The sequence below is a fragment of the Papaver somniferum genome, chromosome 9 (assembly GCF_003573695.1).
Source record: "Papaver somniferum cultivar HN1 chromosome 9, ASM357369v1, whole genome shotgun sequence".
NCBI classification, from domain to species: Eukaryota; Viridiplantae; Streptophyta; class Magnoliopsida; order Ranunculales; family Papaveraceae; genus Papaver; species Papaver somniferum.
Genome location: NC_039366.1, coordinates 184,959,460 through 184,981,323, shown reverse-complemented (window position 1 = coordinate 184,981,323; position 21,864 = coordinate 184,959,460). Strand labels below are relative to the sequence as shown.

Below are 21,864 nucleotides of genomic sequence, written 5' to 3'. Positions count from 1 at the left end.
GGAGAATATAATATTGACATAGCATCACAACAGATGGGTCTTGACCAATGTGTTCCGAACGTTCGAAAGGATAAACCACCAGTCGAGTGTCTTAAAACTTGTTTAGATTTCATGCATGTGGATGGCCGTGAATATTTGTTTCCTGGTCTTGACCGGATGACGTATGCAACTCCGGGTTATGTAGAGTTCTGGAGGGAGCAGCTTGAGCATTTGCACACTTTTGTGATGGTTGCTCAATTTCCGAAAATGGTTTCCGTTCGAATAAGATTGAAATACCCTTCTAATGGTAAACGGAAAATACTTCCATGGGTGTTCACAAGTAAGTATCCCCTTTGTCGTTTTTTTTTTGTAGAAGTATGAGAATTTCTTCTTTAATCATTCCATTAAACTTTTGTTGTAGGACGGGCGTGTGGTGAAGCCTCAAATTGATGTATACTTCATGGAAATTGAACCAAGTCCCCAGGGTGGTGAATCCAGAAGTAAGAATTACAGGATGATACTGAATACTGTAAAGTCCCCGGCTGTCTCTTTGTTAAGTCATTAATGCTTCTCCCGTCATGACTTTTTCTTGTCCGAGTAATTAGGATCACAAAATGAATACTTGTTACCTTGTTTCAGAGTTTTGATCCATAAAGTATTGACGGTCTCCGACTCGCTCCTGTTGAGAAATCAATTCACGAATCCAGTTCCAATGATGAAGAAGAAATCGATGTAAGTACTTCTTTGCACAATTGCTTATGATTCTTCTTGAATTAAATAATGATGATTGTTTTTGATGTATCCAAGAATAGATTCTCATGGATAAACAAGATATGAAAGATGCCTATTCTTCTTCGGAAAATTGTGATACAGATATTTCTCAAGACCTGGAGCGGAATGAAGGTAATAATGCTCCTAATGGTGACACCGAAAACATTGATCCTTCGAACGGTTTAGAGACCACTAAAGTAAGTGTCCATCTTGTATTTTATTCATATAAGTATAAAATTGTTGATTTGTTAATGAATGAATGAGAATCCATATGAATGAACAAAATGTTTTGCCGAAATACGTCACCATAAAATTCAATATTCAGTATTTTAGAGAAAACGATGTAGAATCTTCGTTCGACATCAGTTTTTTACAATCTACCCAGTATTCGTATGCCCAAGAAATTTCCTAGCTTTTTCCAAGAATATTTATGGGTTTTGAGCACCTTTAGGGGTCGAAATCGATGAAACATTAAACTTCCAGGAAGCCTTCAGAAAATTTCCAGCTGTCATGTAGTTCGATGTTTCAGCCACATCTTTTCATTCTATCCAATTACTACGAGTTTTGGATATGTTATAGGGGAAATAAATATGAAAAGAATGATATATGATTCAACCTTAGATTCGTTATCAATTTCTCCAAGATTGTTTCTTTATACAGAGCAGTGTAAAATCGTTTCAGACGAGCTTGCTGTAAAACGTTTTTTTTGTGACTTTTCACTATTTTTCTCTGTCAAATATTCCTTCCATGAAAAGATTTTATATCCTTCTTCAAGCATCTGTTGATGTCGACACACTCCCAAATTGCCGAGTAAACAATCAGCACGAGTCCAACTCCATCCAGCCACAGTTAGCACTCCAAAAACAACTCAAAAATTTCGAGAATAACCCATGTACGTGCATATACTCTGTTTTTCTTCCAACACCACGCAACTTCCTTTTCAATCAATTCCAGGGCACACACATTCCCTGTTTTAATGAAACAGGTCATTTCCCAACTAATTCCAACTAACTGTCCGATTAAATCTCAGCCGAACCACTTCACAAATGTACGCAGATGAACAACCAAAAACCCGTGAACCCTGATTTATCCAAAGCCATGATTCTAGCCAATTATGGTTGAATCGAACAGCCTTACCAACCCTGTTAGGCCCAAACAGGTCCATTGAATACAATCCAAGCGATTGAATCTCCTCCAAAACCTCCCGAAATTCCAACCTTAATTTTTGTTCGTGAATATAAACTTTTCCCGCCAAAAATGTTTTCAAACGAAGAAGAAAGGGTTGGCCCTTATCCTGAACTGGGGTGCGAATATCCATAGGCTCCAAATAGTAAATAAGTTGCCCCTTAGCAACTGGGTGCCCCTTAGTAATTGAGGTGCCCCTTAACCAACATTGAGAGTCCGAATAACACGTGTCCTCCGGGTGCAAATAACATTTTTTCGAGCCAATTCTCCACAAGAGCTTATTCTTGCAAAAACAACTAAAACAAGTTTATTAGACAAATAATGAGTCCTAGCTATTGTAATTACGGGTGAAAAAGCATGGCACTTTCGTGCTTATCAAATTCCCCCACACTTACATTTTGCTAGTCCTCGATCAAAACAGAACAAGACCCGCTACACAGCTGGTCATAATTTTTTTTTTTGAAGACCCGCTACACAGCTGGTCATAACCCTAACAATAATATTATGTTTTAGACCCGCTAAACAGCTGATCAATCATTCCCTTTTTTTTTAGACCCGCTACACAGCTGATCATGATTTGCAAAAGAAAAAAATTCCTGAAAAAAGTAAAGTAAAAAGTTAACCACTCCCCCACACTTAAACATTACATTGTCCTCAATGTAATTGAGTCATCCAACGTAAAAATTAAGATGGGAAATTCATAATATTGAAAAAGTAAACGAAAACATAAAAAATAAAATAAAAATATCTACTAGAATGTATAGAAACAGATCTCCAAAAATTAACAGCCTGAAAATTTGAGGATCAACCCAGAATACAGTATTTACAAACGAGAGCTTCACAATTATGTTATGAAAATATGGTGACACTGAAACTGTCAGAAATAAAGGATTACCCCCAAACCTAGTTTTTAGTTCATATGGAAGTGAGTATAGAACAAAATATGGGGATACTATTGGGACTGGGAAGATATCAATTGGCTCATGCACGGTATCAGAAACAGACAAGTCCTCTGGGTATTTGGATGCAAAGTGATCCAACAAAATTTTAGAAGCATACAATTCTAACCCTAAATTAGGTAACTTTTGGAAGTCTAGGGGTCTAGAAACAACCTCTAAGTCGGGTGAATGATCTTGCGAGATAGGTTCATCTATGGAATTAAGAAAATCATCTACACAATCATCCACATGGTCATCTATATATTCTGTCTGGAACAGGGAGTCACTACAAGACTGATCATCATCATCATCAAATAATTTTCGGCGTTGCAGAATTCTCAATCTTTGTTCCAAACTAGGTGGTGCGTATTTGCAATACTTCTCATATATCATTAGAGGTGATTCTTCAATTACCTCATGTGGAGCAGAAACTCCATACTGTTGCCTACGCTTATATTCAGCAACTGTCATCTCAGATGAGGTTTCCTGATAATTTGACTTTCTAAGCTTATATTCCGCCAGCATCATCTTAGGTGACGTCTCCCCAGAAGAATTCATCATCCTCAAAATGTCTTTGAAAAGAAATACAAAAAGAAACGCATAAAAAGGGGAAAAAATCCAAAATGAAATGAAAATACTGTACAAAATAAAAATAAACCTAAAAATTAATCTAAAAACAAGTCTGCGTCGGCGGCGCCAAAATTGTAAGATTTTTTTAATGAAGTTGTAATAAATAGATTCGAACTCTAAGACTTGTGAAGATTAGATTTAAAGATTTAAAGAAAATAATAAACAAAGTCGAGAGTTATTGGGACTAGGATTCCACCGAATTCATAACATAAGGCTCAATTATTTATTCTTCAACAATTATAGCTCAATAAATAAAAACACGGACTCTTATTTTTTCCAAGGTAAATTCTCAAAATATTAGCTATAAATCGTAAGCATGGGACATCAAACATTTAAGCAAGCATGACACATCAAATAAAATAATAACTAATTGAATCAAATCATAAATCAATTTAAAATAAGTGCAATAGTCATAAAAAGAATAAAATAAATTCACCTGTGTATGAAATTCGGCTTCCTCCGTCGTCACAGTGTTAGGGTTTAGCTACTCATGATGTAGACACTCTCAAAATATTTTTTATATAGCTCAAATGGTGTTTACAATAAAGAAGAGGAGAAAAATAACATAAACTGGGAATTTGCAACGCATAACAGGCGTTACAAAGCCACCGATACAATTTGCAAGCAGCTGTTACAGAAACTATATTAGGGAACTGTCGTAGAATAACTGTCACTAAGCCTTGAACTGTGACGTATGTGTTCTTCGTCTTCTACCTCTCTGCAGCAGCAGAGAAGTCTCTGCAACTTCTCCTCTTCAGCTCTGTAACCTCTCCCAACTCTCGATAACCTCTTCTGTGATCCCCGCAGTATATATATACCCATTTGGACTGAAAATAAATCCTCTTAACTCCAAATAATCGCGTCAGCCAATAAAAATATTCCCATGCAAGATACGGGAATTTCTTTCTTGATTTATATCTTCACGCGTTGTTGTTCAGCTTGACTTACTCCAATATGTTTGAAACACGCCCAAGTAGTAGTTAAGTTCGTGCTGCCTTATGAAATCTTCCCAAAAATACTACAAATCCCGAGATTATTTCTCTGTCAAATATTCCTTCCCTGAAAAGATTTTATATCCTTCTTCAAGCGTCTGTTGATGTCGACACACTCCCAAATTGCTGAATAAACAATCAGCACGAGTCCAACTCCGTCCAGCCACAGTTAGCACTCCAAAAATAACTCAGAAATTCTGAGAATAACCCATGTACGTGCATATACTCTGTTTTTCTTCCAACATCACATAACTTCCTTTTCAATCGATTCCTGGGCACACACATTCCATGTTTTAATAAAAAATAGGTCATTTCCCAAATAATTCCAACTATCTGTCCGATTAAATCTCAGCCGAACCACTTCACAAATGTACGCAGATGAACAGCCAAAAACCCGTGAACCCTGATTTATCCAAAACCATGATTCTAGCCAATTCTGGTTGAATCGAACAGCCTTACCAGCCCTGTTAGGCCCAAACAGGTCCATTGAAAACAATCTAAGCGATTGAATCTCCTCCAAAACCTCCCGAAATTCCAACCCTAATTTTTGTCCGTGAATATAAACTTTTCCCGCCAAAAATGTTTTCAAACGAAGAAGAAAGGGTTGCCCCTTATCCTGAACTTGGGTGTGAATAGCCATAGGTTCCAAATAGTAAACTAGGTGCCCATTAGAAACTGGGTGCCCCTTAGTAATTGAGGTTCCCCTTAACCAACGTTGAGAGTCCGAATAACACGTGTCCTCCGGGTGCAAATAACATTTTTTCGAGTCAATTCTCCACAAGAGCTTATTCTTGCAAAAACAACTAAAACAAGTTTATTAGACAAATAATGAGTCCTAGCTATTGTAATTACAGGTGAAAAAGCATCGCACTTTCGTGCTTATCAAATTCCCCCACACTTACATTTTGCTAGTCCTCGAGCAAAACAGAACAAGACCCGCTACACAGCTGGTCATATAATAAGAGAGAAAGAGACCCGCTACACAGCTGGTCCTAATTTTTTTTTGAAGACCCGCTACACAGATGGTCATAACCCTAACAATAATATTATTTTTTTAGACTCGCTAAACAGCTGATCAATCATTCCCTTTTTTAGACCCGCTACACAGCTGATCATGATTTGCAAAAAAAAAAATTCCTGAAAAAAGTAAAGTAAAAAGTTAACCACTCCCCCACACTTAAACATTACATTGTCCTCAATGTAATTGAGTCATCCAACGTAAAAATTAAGATGGGAAATTTATAATATTGAAAAAGTAAACGAAAACATAAAAAATAAAATAAATATACCTACTGGAATGTATAGAAACAGATCCCCAAAAATTAACAGCCTGAAAATTTGGGGATAAACCCAAAATACAGTATTTACAAACGACAACTTCACAATTATGTTATGAAAATATGGTGACACTGAAACTGTCAGAAATAAAGGATTACCCCCAAACCTAGTTTTTAGTTCACATGGAAGTGAGTATAGAACAAAATATGGGGATACTATTGGGACTGGGAAGATATCAATTGGCTCATGCACGGTATCAGAAATAGACAAGTCCTCTGGGTATTTGGATGCAAAGTGATCCAACAAAATTTTAGAAGCATACAATTCTAACCCTAAATTAGGTATCTTTTGGAAGTCTAGGGGTCTAGAAACAACCTCTAAGTCGGGTGAATGATCTTGCGAGATAGGTTCATCTATGGAATTAGGAAAATCATCTACACAATCATCCACATGGTCATCTATATATTCTGTCTGGAACAAGGAGTCACTACAAGACTGATCATCATCAAATAATTTTCGGCGTTGCAGAATTCTCAATCTTTGTTCCAAACTAGGTGGTGTGTATTTTTAATACTTCTCATATATCATTAGAGGGGATTCTTCAATTACCTCATGTGGAGCAGAAACTCCATACCGTTGCCTACGCTTATATTCAGCAAGCGTCATCTCAGATGAGGTTTCCTGATAATTTGACTTTCTAAGCTTATATTCCGCCAGCGTCATCTTAGGTGACGTCTCCCCAGAAGAATTCATCATCCTCAAAATGTCCCCGAAAAGAAATACAAAAAGAAACCATAAAAAGGAAAAAAAAAATCTAAAATGAAATGAAAATACTGTACAAAATAAAAATAAACCTAAAAATTAATCTAAAAACAAGTCCGCGTCGGCGGCGCCAAAATTGTAAGATTTTTTTTAATGAAGTTGTAGTAAATAGATTCGAACTCTAAGAGTTGTGAAGATTAGATTTAAAGAAAATAATAAACAAAGTCGAGAGTTATTGGGACTAGGATTCCACCGAATTCATAACATAAGGCTCAATTATTTATTCTTCAACAATTATAGCTCAATAAATAAAAACATGGACTCTTATTTTTGCCAAGGTAAATTCTCAAAATATTAGTTATAGATCGTAGGCACGGGACATCAAACATTTAAGCAAGCATGACCCATCAAATAAAATAATAACTAATCAAATCAAATCATAAATCTATTTAAAATAAGAGCAATAGTCATAAAAAGAATAAAATAAATTCACCCGTGTATGAAATTCGGCTTCCTCCGTCGTCCCAGTGTTAGGGTTTAGCTATTCATGATGTAGACACTCTCAAAATATTTTTTATATAGCTCAAATGGTGTTTACAATAAAGAAGAGGAGAAAAATAACATAAACTGGGAATTTGCAACGCTTAACAGGCGTTATAAAGCCACCGTTACAATTTGCAAGCAGCTGTTACAGAAACTATATTAGGGAACTGTCGTAGAATAACTGTCACTAAGCCTTGAACTGTGACAATTCTAAAACGACAGACCTGTGTCGTCGTCTGTGTTCTTCGTCTTCTACCTCTCTGCAGCAACAGAGAAGTTTCTGCAACTTCTCCTCTTCAGCTCTGTAGCCTCTCCCAACTCTCGATAACCTCTTTTGTGATCCCTGCAGTATATATATACCCATTTGGACTGAAAATAAATCCTCTTAACTCAAAATAATCGCGCCAATCAATAAAAATATTCCCATGCAAGATACGGGAATTTATTTCCTGATTTATATCTTCACGCGTTGTTGTTCAGCTTGACTTACTCCAATATGTTTGAAACACGCCCAAGTAGTAGTTAAGTTCGTGCTGTCTTATGAAATCTTCCCAAAAATACTATAAATCCCGAGATTATTTCTCTGTCAAATATTCCTTCCCTGAAAAGATTTTATATCCTTCTTCAAGCGTCTGTTGATGTCGACACACTCCCAAATCGATGAGTAAACAATCAACACGAGTCCAACTCCATCCAGCCACAGTTAGCACTCCAAAAATAACTCAGAAATTCCAAGAATAACCCATGTACGTGCATATACTCTGTTTTTCTTCCAACACCACGTAACTTCCTTTTCAATCGATTCCTGGGCACACACATTCCCTGTTTTAATGAAACGGGTCATTTCCCAACTAATTCCAACTAACTGTCTGATTAAATCTCAGCCGAACCACTTCACAAATGTACGCAGATGAACAGCCAAAAACCCGTGAACCCTGATTTATCCAAAACCATGATTCTAGCCAATTCTGGTTGAATTGAACAGCCTTACCAACCTTGTTAGGCCCAAACAGGTCCATTGAAAACAATCTAAGCGATTGAATCTCCTCCAAAACCTCCCGAAATTCCAACCCTAATTTTTGTCCGTGAATATAAACTTTTCCCGCCAAAAATGTTTTCAAACGAAGAAGAAAGGGTTGCCCCTTTATACTGAATTGGGGTGCAAATAACCATAGGTTCCAAATACTAAAGAAGGTGCCCCTTATCAACTGGGATCCCCTTAACCAACATTGAGAGTGCGAATAACACGTGTCCTCCGGGTGCAAATAACATTTTTTCGAGCCAATTCTCCACAAGAGCTTATTCTTGCAAAAACAACTAAAACAAGTTTATTAGACAAATAATGAGTCCTAGCTATTGTAATTACGGGTGAAAAAGCATCGCACTTTCGTGCTTATCATGAGTGCAGAAAGTCTTGTTAGCTGCAATGATACAATTTATCCCCCAATTTGTAATTCAAGATGAAATACTTAAATGACCTAATTAAACAAAACCCCCAATTTTATTGAAATTTCTTATTTGTAAATCAAGATGAGAATTTTAAATGACCTAATTAAACAAAACCCCCGATTTTATTAAATCTTTTTGTTTATTACCCTAATAAATTGTAACCCAAGATGAAATAGAAGTTAAAATTTGTTTATTACCCTTCCAGTAGTATGTGATATGATGAAACTTAAATAAGAATGCAGCTAGCATTAATAAATCCTCTGAAAGTTGTTGTACCCTGATAAATACGTTGATGATTGAAACCCTAACTAGTTAATACACCAACCATCATAAATTTGTCGCACGTACATGTCGATGATTTAGTTTGTCTGAGAGAGTAATAAATTTGCTTGAGTGCGGCGATGAATTTGCTAGAGAGGAGTAATAAATTTGTCTGAGAGAGTCGCCTCTCAGAATAAGAGAATGAGAAAGAGAGAGATAGAGATGAGAATGTTTTTCTTTTTTCTCGATGGGAAAGTATAGACCTAATCTGAATCAGATTTTTACCCGAGTCAGCAACACCTTAATGGGCTGAATCGCCTCCAAGTGAATGTCTATTGTTTAGAAAAATTGAAGTTTAGTTCAACATATATGTGTATCTGCAATTTCTAAAAATTTTACAACTAAAATTTTTCCACACATGAAGTTTAGTTCATCATGTGTATCCAAAGGTTAAATTGAAATAAAAGAGGCCAAGCCAATCCCAAGATTATTACAACGGATACATATCCAAAAGTCTCAAAGACAAGGAATGATTCTGCATAATACACCTCTCTGTAAACCATTTTAGGTAGACTGAAACGTACTACAAATGCAAAAACTAGTTTACAGGGTAATAATCTAGTAGACTGCTGAGACTGCAGATCAAACAAAGTGACTGGAGCAGTTTGCAGTGCAGAAACTGAGACTGCAACTATTGTATTCTCTAATGCTGCATAATTAGACATCATCAATGCTCTAGGCCTGTATAGGAGTAAAAAAGAAACTGCAGAGCATAAACAAGCTTGTATAGGAGTAAAAATGAAACTGCAGAGCATAACAAGTTACTTCACAGTTCTAACACATCCTTTCTAATTCTGCTACAATGGCTTGATAAACAGTAAACAATTCACAAAGACTGGCAATCAAAACAATGTATAAAAGTGAAGAAGATTGTTGATACTAATATATATTTCATTACATAAAAGCAAGGCTCTGAAACCTGCTAAAGCTACAAATCCATAGAAGTTGCAAGACACTTCTTTACATGTTTTGCATGTCTTCTTCTTTACATAAAAAAGAGATGAGACTCAAAACCATACAAACTTGCAAGATCGATTAAACCCCAAAATACTTGCATCTAAAAACTAAGCTTCCCAAAATAGTTACATATATAAACCACAAGTACGTAAATATATATCCGAAAAACTTACATGTATACCAACCATGTACCCAAAAAAATTCCCCAAAAAAGTCCCAAAAAGTTAGTTCACCTACACCTCCACAAACAACAGATTTCCAAATTCATTAAAAACCAGCATCATCAGTTGGAAGTAGAAAAACCGAGTGTTGAGGCCACAAAATCTTGCTGCCTATGATAAGATCACCAAGAGTTCCATCGCCATCACAGAGACTCTCAGAAGCTAGACAAATTTCATCAATGCGGACCAAATGAAATTCATCAGTAGGTGGAGGCCTACTTATATCTATACATCCCAAGGCAACACAGTTTTTTCTCATATCTCTCACAATTACTCTTTGAGTTCTGCTAGGTTGACAACCACCACCATTCATTCCCTACATATCATAATCCCATCAAATATGGCAATAAGAATTACTGATGTTCATAAGAAAAACAATGCAAGAAAATAGAAATAGAGAAATTCAATTGAACTCAGATAAAGAGCTATCAGACACATCGCTGGTGTTACAAACTGAAAACTAGTTACTGAATGAGTTGCAAACTAAAAACTAGGTATAAGAATGTTACCTGAGCATTAGCATTGTTGAGGTTAGGATTGCAACTCAAACCAGACATTAGTGTCTCAACAGTTACCTCAATACTACGGACACGATCTTCCACAACTCTAGTCTTCAGCACTTGCTTTCGTAGCTGCTCCCTTGGAACTGCAGAAGCAAGCAGTTCAGTTTTTGATATCCCACCTCCCATTCCTCGAACACAACCCCTATCATCAACTCCAAACACCTACGAATAAGCAATCAAAATCAGTTAGCTGGTAACTAACAAGGTTTTCTTTTTTTGCAAACAACAATACAAGTTCATGTGCACCCACCTTGGCAACTGCATCTCTGTCCAAATGGGTTTCCTCTCTATACTGCTCCATTTCATTCAGCTCTCTTACCTTTGCCTGCAATGTACACAAGATTATAAGTATAAGTAGAAAACAAATTATAAAAAGCAACAAAGACAAAAATATATGCAGCCAACCTAAACCCAACAGTGAAAGATGAACTCACAACATATTCTCTGCACTTTATTTCATAACATTTAGGGTCCATTAATTCAAGGTGTTCTTCAGGAATATCTTGGTAAACATGTGTTGTCGAGTATACAACAGTTCTCGTCACACTACCGGTAGGACTTTGCTGTTCCATGACATGTCGACGATGTGCAATGCCGTCCCTCCCAGTAGTATGCAAAGCTTTCAGAAGCTTCCTTGATTCCTTACCTATCTCCCTTAGTTTCTGATCAGCTTCTGAATTATGCAATTTCACAAATTTCTCCCAATCCTCTCTCTTCACACCTTCTGGTATATTGTTCAATCTCTCAGCAACGGTGTCAAATTGGTCACACTCCTTAAAATAGTCTTCCTGTTCTTCCAAGATTTATTTGCCATCCTTAGAGCCTTGGACTTGATAACTTCAGGTACCCTGTACTCATTCTTGATGGCTCTCCAGATTCCTTCCTTAAGAGCCCAATTAACAGACCTCCAATCTTCAATACATGGTGGGACAATACTCCCGGCTATCACTCCAACTCTGGTGGAATATTTCTTAGAACCATCTTCAATTGGTTGTCCCATTGAATTGAAGTTTATTTCCAAACGGTGATCATCTGCAGAAAACAAAACCAAATTAAAAGGTAACTTGATATCACATATACATATATATATATATATATATATATATATATGACAAAGGAAACTCAAATACAATGTTGTGTGTTACCATTAATCCCACTTTCCTCGGTATTGTCAGCTTCACTGTTTGCTTGTTGAAAAGCCTCATGCAATCCATCTCCCCCATCCTGATTCCCATTAACATGGCCTGGAGAATTATCACCATCTGACGAATACACACGGGGACTCCCTTCACTTGTACTTGCAGAAGCATGACTACCATCAGTTGATGGAGAACCTTGTGAATTGAGCAAAGCCCTCGGCCAGGTAGCTGCACTTGACCTAGGAGAGTACTTGCAGACCTAGTACTTGCAGACCTAATACTTGCAGACCAAGATCGGCTACTACTTGGAATAGGAAGTCTCGGCATAATTTCCTAAAATAAAATCAATATGAAAAATTAACTACAATACAAAAACCTAATTAGCTATTATTCTAAATCCAGTGGTATACTTGCTGGATTCTAAATCATGTTGTAATCACTAATACAATCAATTATTCTTCAATTTGAAACACATAAATAAAATTATAAAACCTAACCACATGCTTGTACATAAAAATATCCCAATCAGAAATCATTCAAGTCATAACTCCACATGCTTATAAAATCCTAAACATGATTCTTTTCAGCAACAAAAAAGATATAGAACATAACCCGCCAGCCAAATCAACAACACAACTTAAATAACCCTAACATATGATCCACATACTAGATTGAAACTCATAAACTAAAGAACTATCATCCAAATCAAATAAAATCAGATATACCTGATGATTTTGGTAATCAAACAACCAAAGCTCTAGAGTTTTACATGGAGAGAGAGAGTTTCTCTGTAAATGAACTGATGGAGAGAGAGGGGAGGTGGAGGAGATATATATATATATATATATATATATATATATATATATATATATATATATATATAACATCATTGATAACGAGGTGGAAAAGGGGGGGAACTGAGTTACATTTCCCGCCAGCACTGATTCAGCTGAGTCTAGCGGTCGTTATATGAGTAGATGACTCGGGGATATAGGGTAATTAAAAAACTTATAGAACGACAGTTTTTAACGCTCTAGTCTGTGCTCCGAATTTTTTTTATAACTATGACCGTCTTCATCGGTCCACGGTCCGTTGACCGTTATTGAGGGTCACAGATGTGGGTCAGGAAAGCCCTATTCTCCACTAGTGGCTACTTGGGAAGCCCTCTCTATCATAAAGGCTCATTATCCTCGATATATCCTTGAGGACGAGGATCTTTTTCAGGGAAAGGAAATGTTACATTCTGATGCCTAACAATATACTATTTGGTTCACCTTTTGTATTACGGGCTACCGTTTTGGATGCCCCTAGTTCTAGGATTGGAGTGCCTCAGTAAATCGTTATTGTCCGTTGATTAATTGTCACGTGTCCATTATTCATTGAGCAACCACTCGGGTTAATCATTGGATATAACTCTGTAAAAAGAAGGTTTTCTTCTTATGAAAATAAATGAAATAGTATTTGTTGGATTCTACATTAAGCCAAATTTTGGCCTGAATCATCGATTCATGAGGTGTTTTACACCAATCTTATCATTTCTGTTTGTTAGTTTTTTGTAGTAATACAACAAGAACATCGCTAGCCATGTCTACTCCACCACTAACGATATAGTCTATGTCGGTTAATAAAAAGCCCATCTCTTAACTCTTTAACATGAGTGTATTGGGTTAGGAATTATATGTATAACAATGTATTTTGGTTTTGCCAAAGTCCAACGGACTTACATAGAATCTAGAAAAGTGTGTGGAATATAATAGATTATATTAGATATTTTATGCAATAATAAGGAATATTATGGATTTCTAATATAAAAATTATTTTGATGGGAATATACTTGCGGTAGAGGTGGTGGCGGTGCTAGTGACGGTAGCGACGACGCTAGGTGTGATAGAAATGGTGGTTGTTGTGGCGGTGGATCGGTAGGGATGACGATGGCGGGGGGGAGTGCTAGTGGAAGCAGTGCTGCTGGAGGTAGAGATGATCCTAATGGTAGTGGTGGTGTCGACAATGATGATGGTGGTATTGATAGTAGAAGTGGTGATACTGGTGGCAGAGGTGGTGGTGGAGGTAGGGATGCTGGTGGAGGAAGGATTTATAGGAGTACTAGTAGTAGTGGTGGTTGTGGTGCTTATTTATAAGCAAAATATGAGAATCCACATGTTTCCACAAAAAACTTGTACTCGGATTGAGATTTATAGAAGAAAATAACGTATATATATCTTCTTTTTAATATCTATAAGCTCGCATAAAAATTTTGGATTCCTAACAATATGATGAATACCTCTGATTTTTATGGAATCTAATGTCCATAAAATCGAATACCTCGAAAATTTAAAGAATTCAAATAAATTTGAACTAAATACCATAGAAATTTTAGGAATCTTAATTTTCCGTAATATTCCTAATTCGGTTCACTCTTGTAACTAGTTTGCCGAGCCACATGGTATGGCAGATGTGTGGGTTTGCCGTTCTCGGTGGGAACGTTATTCACAGGAATCATTAGGCCCTACCGGTCCAGGACCCACGAATAACTAATTAACGGTAGTGGTTGCCTTTTGGCCCCAGAATAGCTGACTTCACCATGAGCTAGCGCTTAAAGGATATTTTAGTCAAAGAAAATAATCGTACAAACCTTTCCTCATCTTTTTATCTCGAAACTATTTCTTTCCCCTTTCTCGGTCTAAACCCTAAACTGAAAATTTTCTGACTCTCCTCCAATCTTCACTCTCCATTCACTCAAATTACTGCCATGGCTAAGAAGAGGAAGCTCCCTTCAACCTCTGCACCAAAACCTTCTAAAGAAGCCAAAAAAGAAGAACCACCACCACAACAGCAAGAGGAAGAAGACGAAGAACAACTCGAATACAATCCTGAAGAAGAAATTGAAGAAGAAGCGGTAGCTGAAGAAGAGGAAGAAGAGGTAGATGAAGAGGTAGACGAAGAAGAGGAGGAGGTAGAAGAAGATGAAGAAGAAGAAGGAGGTGATGATGAGGAAGAGGAAACCCTAAAAGATGAGAATAACTCGAACACAGTCCAATCGGGTGTCGGAACATCATCGAACGGCGATGGAAACGGAGAAAACGAAGAGGATAATGTTGTTGATGATGAAGAAGAAGTGTTTGAGAATCTTATCGAGCCATTTACAAAAACACAACTCTCAGATCTATTAAAAGAAGCAGCGGAGAAACATCCTGATGTTCTTGAATCGATTCGTAAACTTGCTGATGTTGATCCGGTTCATCGTAAGATATTTGTTCATGGACTTGGTTGGGATACAACTGCTGAAACCTTGATTAGTGTGTTTAAAAAGTACGGTGAGATTGAAGATTGCAAAGCTGTCTGTGATAAGGTATCTGGGAAATCAAAGGGTTATGCGTTTATTTTGTTTAAGCGGAGGAGTAGTGCCAAGAAGGCATTGAAAGAACCACAGAAAAAGATTGGAAGTCGAATGACTGCTTGTCAGTTAGCTTCTGCTGGACCAGCACCAACTCCAGCTGCTGCAGTTGCTGCTCCACCGGTTTCTGAATACACAGCTAGGAAGATTTATGTGAGCAATGTTGGTGCAGAGGTCGACCCACAGAAACTATTGGCTTTCTTTTCGAGATTTGGTGAGATTGAAGAGGGTCCATTAGGGTTGGACAAACAGACTGGAAAGCCTAAAGGGTTTGCACTTTTTGTTTATAGATCAACTGAGAGTGCAAGGAAGGCTTTAGAAGAACCACATAAGACATTTGATGGGACTGTTTTGCATTGTCAGAAGGCAGTCGATGGTCCTAAGCCAAACAAGTCATACTTCACGCCACATCAATCGAATCCGCAAGGTGGTGGCCATGGGCGCACTGGGCGAGGATCACATTACCCACGGAATGACCACCATAAGTATTCTGGCGGTGCAGGGAGTCATATGCCTGCTGCAGTACCAGCTGGAGGTCATTTGATGGCACAAGCTTATAATCCAGGTCATGCACAAGGTTTGAATCCAGTGTTAGGGCAGGCTTTAACGGCTTTACTGGCATCAGGGGGTGGTGCTGCTGGATTGGGGATGGCAGCGAATTTACTTGGAATGGGAGCACCCGTCAACCCATCTGTGCAAATGCAGGGTGGATATGGGAATCAGCCAAGTGCACTTGGATCTAATGCCATGGCTGGTTATGGAACTCAGCCTGGCATGCAGGGAGGATACCAAAACCCCCAAATGGGTCAGCCCAATGCTGGGAGGTCTCAACAGGGTGGTGGGCACATGGGCGGTATTCCACCTTATATGGGACACTAGATAAGGTTCAGGTATATAGATTAACTCAGTATTTAATGGTATGTGCTGATTGTGATTTGACATCTTCTGCCTGAACCAGCATTTAGTTTGTTGTATTCTCAGATTTTTCGTTACTCATTTGGAGAAAATAACCTTTTTACCATCACTAGAGTTGTTGTTGTAGTATATACGTATAGGTTTTGTCATTAAGTAATTTAAGACCAAGGGTTATTTAGTAGGGATTTTTGAATTTAGTAATGTTTAATCAGATTCAGCTAATTGATATGGTGAAACTAGAAGTACCATTTATTCACTATTAAACCTTTCAGAGTATTGGTGGTTTGAGAAAGGATGGAATGTGTTTGTCTGTTCCTTCTCATTTTACTGACTTGTTCATGTAAAATGATAAATGAGAGCGTAATATACATATGCTGTTTTGATAAAATATTTGTCATTCCAGTTCACGGGTTTTGACTCAAAGTAGAAAAATATTTATCATACGAATTTATGTGTAGTTAAATTGATATTTTTGTTGTTCTGATAAAATGATGCTGTGGTTGCACAAGGAGTATAAAAATATCGGAACCCTTACAAAATTAAACTTCAAACTGGGTTCAAGTTTACTTGTTTTTCATTGCATGGATGAATTTAACTTGGAAAAGATCTCGCTTTTTCATTTTCCCTTTTGAAATTGTGCTTTATATTTTACTCATTCAATTTTGCAGATTCCTCTTAGGTGCTTCAAAAATATTTTATTATGGAACGGTGATTCTTCTGAAGTTCCAAGAGCTCATGTCAAGGCAAACCTTGTTTTTCTACAAAGTGTTACTGTTTTCTTATTAAAAAACAGAATCTAAGCATCTGAATTGGAGATCAGTTTCTTTTTCTTTCGAACCTATGTTTTTATGGCAACTTTTCTCCCAAAATATGTAGTAGTGTTATGAACTTAAATGTCTTTCTAGCATGTCTAGCTGGGTATAAAACTTTGTTGAACTAAAAGATCTTTTCTTGTTTTCATGTTATGTTGGATTCAGTTATACTTTTAATAATTACTACCCGGCTTCCTTGCTCATTTTTTTACTTCCGTGAGATCTTTTTAACACAAGTTGCACTTTGTTTGCTTGTGATTGAGGGTTGTCAGCACACCAAGCTTTATGTTGCGGGTGGGTGGATGTGATATACCTTATTGTTGTTCTATAGATTGTATGCGTTGTTATTGCAGGTGGCTCTTGACACAGTGCTAGAACCTTTCTTTATTTGTTTCCATTATGACAAAAAAGAAAGTGTAGTACTTTGTTTATGTTACTGATATGCAGTGCAAGGACCTAATAAAAGGAGTAGTACTTGCTTTATGTTACTAATACACAGTGTGAGGACCTAATAAATTGTGAAGGTTGTTAATTTAGTTTTGGATTATGATGGAATCTTAAGGAGTGCTAATATATGATGCAGTCACTGGATATTGAGTTTCTGACTATGTTTTTTTTACCTTTGTTGTTTCTGAAAAGCGAGAAAGTTGTAAATAGTGTTTGAATGTTTGTCTGAAATGGTTAATTTAGTTTTGGATTATGATGGAATCTTAAGGAGTGCTTGTTATTGTTATATGAACTCTATTGTTGCAGAACACAGTCATGTTCTTTCTGCAAATGTGCAAGGTAGTTTTGTGAAATTCTATTTCGCATGATAAAATGTCTTGCAAGTTTTGGAAGTGTGATAGAGCGAGTTCAAACTTCAAGATATAAAACAGAATTGTTTTAGTTTTGGTACCAGTAAGTGAAATTTGAAAAAAAAATTGAGAGAAAACTTCCAACTCTAGTTAGTCTTCGTCAGTGGGATAACCAACCCCTTTGTTCTGACAGAGTTGGATAGAGTTTTAAGCTTGGAAATCTTTGGGGTCTGATTTTGGTGTTCAGGGTGATGATGAGAAAAAAATTGAGAGAAAACTTCCAACTCTAGTTAGTCGAACCAACCCCTTTGTTCTGACAGAGTTGGATTGAGTTCTTTGGTGTTCAGGGTGATGATGAGAAATATTCTAAACAAATGTGATGACAGAATTGGAAACCAACTGAAGAAGTCTACTGATGGCTGGGCGTGCGAGACCATTACACTAGGCAATGTGAGTTCCTTGGTTACCTGTTCTTGAACTCCAACTCTCTGACCAAATGGCAGTTTGGATTTTTTTTTGAAGTCCAGACAGATTGGTTTGCACCTGTTGAGCAGTGACGCGTTTTTTTCTCCTCATGCCTTTGAGTCAGATTCGAACTGAGTCAGTTCGGCTGAATTGAAAAAAATAATCAAACAAATGCTAGCGAAGGCAAGAGAGCAGATGTGATTCTAAAGAAAATCTGTAATGCCAAAGTTATCCACCGTTCTAAATTTGGGTTTTATAACATGAAAACAAGCCAACTGTCGCTATAACGAATTTACCTAGCTACCATTCCAGACGAGAAACATAGAGAAATTAGAGCGTGTGGAGTGTGGACTACTTGGTGAGAAGAGTTGACGCTTTTCCAAACCTAACAACTCTGGCTTACATCCTCCATCTAATTCTCCATTCATTTTGTTAGGTTGATCTTTGGATGGTGAATTAGTCATTTATGCCTTCCAGAGCTTGATTTCTTGCAAATATTAATTAAGATGGATGAAGAACAAAATCATCACCATTTACCTGTCTCTTCTGCGTCTTCCAGCGGTTCCATAAATGAAGTTCCAGAAGTTACTACTTCATCAAGTTCAGCAGCATCTTCCCGAGTACAAGAAGAAGAAGAAGATAACCAGCATGAACAAGAACAAGAGCTACTTCAGACGAGCTCCTCTCGTGTATCAATCGTTCGTTATCTTAACGATCCATCGAATGATGATTCTTGGTCATGCCTTGCCATGCTTTTCACATTTTGGTTCTTCGGTTCGTCTCTTTACACTATCTACCTTGGATTTTGTTCCATTACGAAAATTGCTGTTTTGCTTTTCTGCATACTTATGGTTTTGTAAAAGCACAGTAGTTGATATTCTTCTTCATTACCAGCATCCATGACTTTGATTCTGGGTTTCTACGGACCTCTTAACTTGCGAGTAGGTCCTAATTGCTCCCGCCTCATACAGATGAACTCATTCTTCATAAGTGACATCAAGGTTTTTTCTTCTCTCGTCATGTTAGGAAAACAATTCAATTGTTAATTATGCTCATTTGGGGTTACGCTGAAGGATTTTCTTTGTTTCCATTGTTACAAGGTTCAAGAATTAGCAGGGCCGGCAGATGGACTTATGCTGTACAGTTTTCACCGCCCTCCTCCACTAGATGTCGAGACGACATGGTCTGAAACTTATAATGAGTCTTTACCAGCATTTACACATGCGGTAAAGCTTACATCCCCATATTTATCTTAGTTTCCTTGAAACAGCTAGTTTGCATTTGTTCTGCTCTGTCAACTCAGGATTGTGCTTTGCCTTCGCCTTCTTTTAAGTTTTTTGAGGAGCTCTACTATTGAGGTTTAGTTATATTCTAATAAAAGAAATCAATGTTTGACCATTTACTCTCGTTTTTCCGTTGCAGGAGTGGATATTTTTTCTAAACAAAGGGTCTGAGATAAACATTTCATACAGTGTGAAATCTCAGGGTTCCGTTTTATTCCTTGTGATTGCTGAAGGTAGGGTACAAAGTTCTTATGTATCAATGCTCAGCAGCATTTTTTTTCTTATATTTTGCACGTTTAGTAGATGATTATGTTCTTGTGCCCCGATTTCTTGTGAAGAAAGTGCTAGTCTTGAAGCCTGTTGGACCACTACTCTACTTAAAGTCTTAACTTTCCCCATATGTGAATTTGCAGGAAAAGAAAATTTTATTGAATGGACGCAGGACCCTTCATATCCTAATATCACATCATCATGGAACATCATTCAGGGTAAGGGTTGAAACTTGAAAGCCTAGATTTTTAACAGTTAAATCATCCGAAAGCTTTATCAGAGTTAACATTTTTTCTGCAGGGACTGGTGTCATCCAAAAGAAACTTTCAGCGTCTTCTGATTATTATGTTGCAGTAGGAAACATAGATCCTGTGGAGGTTGAGGTAATGAAAATACATTATCAGTTTTTCCCTATGAGGCAAATGAAAAAATACTCAGTTTTCATGATTGATAACCTTGAGGTGTAAAAAGTAAATTTCAGTGTCTACTGTTTAGTTCACACATAACATTACATTAAGTCAATTCAACCTCCGAAAGAAAGTAGTTACGATTCACCAATACTTATTTTGTACCCTTTAGTGGAAGGTAGTAGTTACGATTCACTAAAACTTAGTAGTAGCCTCTTTTTTCTATTGCAGTCATCTTGTGATTATTTATCCATTTTCACTCGTGTTATACGCGCAAATATATTGTTATGGAGCCACGGTTGTACTCATACCAAAATCTGTATTAAACAGGTGCACTTGAACCTCAATATCAGGGCTAAACTGTATAATACCACCAAGGCGTATTTCAAATGTTCCCTGGCCAAAGGTCCTTGTGTGTCATATGTCTCATTTATGCGAACAGATGTTGCTGTCTTGACCTCTTCTAATCTGAAACAGGTAATTACAACTGCGGTTCATTTTTAAGTTTGAAGGTAACCATCCTTGAAAATCACTCTACTTATTGATGCTTTAGAACTTTCTGTGATTCCCTTTAGGATCCGCAAGGCGATGACTGGTATGTCAAACTTTCATATGGCGAAAGATGGCTGTCTTACATTCTTGGCTCAGGTCCTTATCTCCTCCTCGGAATCATATTATCAAACCCTTGCAATTTCCTCATTTCTCTTTCTTACTTGGTTGGTTTGCGTTTTGTAGGCATAATGACCGTACTCGTATTAGTGGTCTTCAAGATGTGTGTCAAGTGCCAATCCGCTGTTGATGGAACGGGTTATCAACAAAGAAATAACCTTGGATACGACAGCTATCAACAAAGAACTAACCTTGGACACGACAGAAGCCCGTTACTTGTAAACAAAGATGATGATCTCTCTAGTTGGGGTTCCTCTTACTGTTCTGGTTCTAATGACGAAGAGGATCTTGAAGACTCTAAAATTGTTGGTTCCCTAGAAGGAAACTCATCAAAAGACGGAGAAAACAGCAGCTCCCATCGACTATGTGTCGTTTGCTTTGATGCTCCGCGAGACTGCTTTTTCCTCCCCTGCGGACATTGTGCCACCTGTTTTACCTGCGGAACAAGGTGACTTTGCTGATGCCTTTATCCATTTTCCTACACTCATGTAGTATTTCTTTTGGCTGTTCATATGAAGTCTGAAGGATTTAGAACACTGAGTCAGATACTTGTTTCTGCAGGATTGCAGAAGAAGCTGGTACTTGTCCCATATGTCGCAGGAAAATGAAGAAAGTCAAAAGGATATTCGCCGTTTAAGTAGAATCAAAGCATTAACCCAAAGAAAAAAGGAAGACAAAATTTCTTTGTTCACTGAACTATATAAATGCATTAGAGAAAATGTTGTTATAGGCATACAGGTAGTCCCTGAAATCCATGGTCGAGTTGAAAGTTTTCTATTCTCTCGTTTTTTTTGTTTGGAGTTGAAAAACTGCCCATAGGGATGTAAATTCGTTATGAACTGTTTTTTTTTTTTTGGTCCATGCAAAACATGATACGGACAGCCATAATGAAAATGGGGTCAGCATTTCCATGCTCAAGGACCCAAAATAAAGCAAGCACAAATATTCTCTTGTAAATGTTGGATGTACGTTTTGAAATTTACTTGTGGAACTAATCTCGTGAAAACCAAAAACATCACGGGAATTGACAACATTGTTTTGCATACCATCATTCATCACTTGTATATATTTGGTGATGCTTAGAAGCCAAGGAGAGAAAGAGATAATAAGTGTTTGTCCAGAGA

At 37.3% G+C, this 21,864-nt stretch overlaps 2 protein-coding genes across 2 annotated transcripts; both read left to right on the top strand.

Moving 5' to 3' along the window:
- Positions 1-14,360: 14,360 nt before the first annotated feature.
- On the top strand, positions 14,361-17,059 carry LOC113309834 (UBP1-associated protein 2A-like). The gene is made up of 2 exons (XM_026558350.1): positions 14,361-16,012; positions 16,706-17,059. The coding sequence occupies exon 1, from the start codon at positions 14,478-14,480 to the stop codon at positions 15,999-16,001; it is 1,524 nt and encodes a 507-aa protein (XP_026414135.1). The 5' UTR covers positions 14,361-14,477; the 3' UTR covers positions 16,002-16,012; positions 16,706-17,059.
- A 1,406-nt stretch (positions 17,060-18,465) lies between these two features.
- LOC113308966 lies at positions 18,466-21,401 on the top strand. Its single transcript, XM_026557403.1, has 10 exons — positions 18,466-18,885; positions 19,006-19,112; positions 19,212-19,337; positions 19,534-19,627; positions 19,808-19,882; positions 19,965-20,047; positions 20,402-20,548; positions 20,647-20,719; positions 20,807-21,188; positions 21,302-21,401. The coding sequence occupies exons 1-10, from the start codon at positions 18,618-18,620 to the stop codon at positions 21,375-21,377; spliced, it is 1,431 nt and encodes a 476-aa protein (XP_026413188.1). The 5' UTR covers positions 18,466-18,617; the 3' UTR covers positions 21,378-21,401.
- The last annotated feature ends 463 nt before the right edge of the window (positions 21,402-21,864 follow it).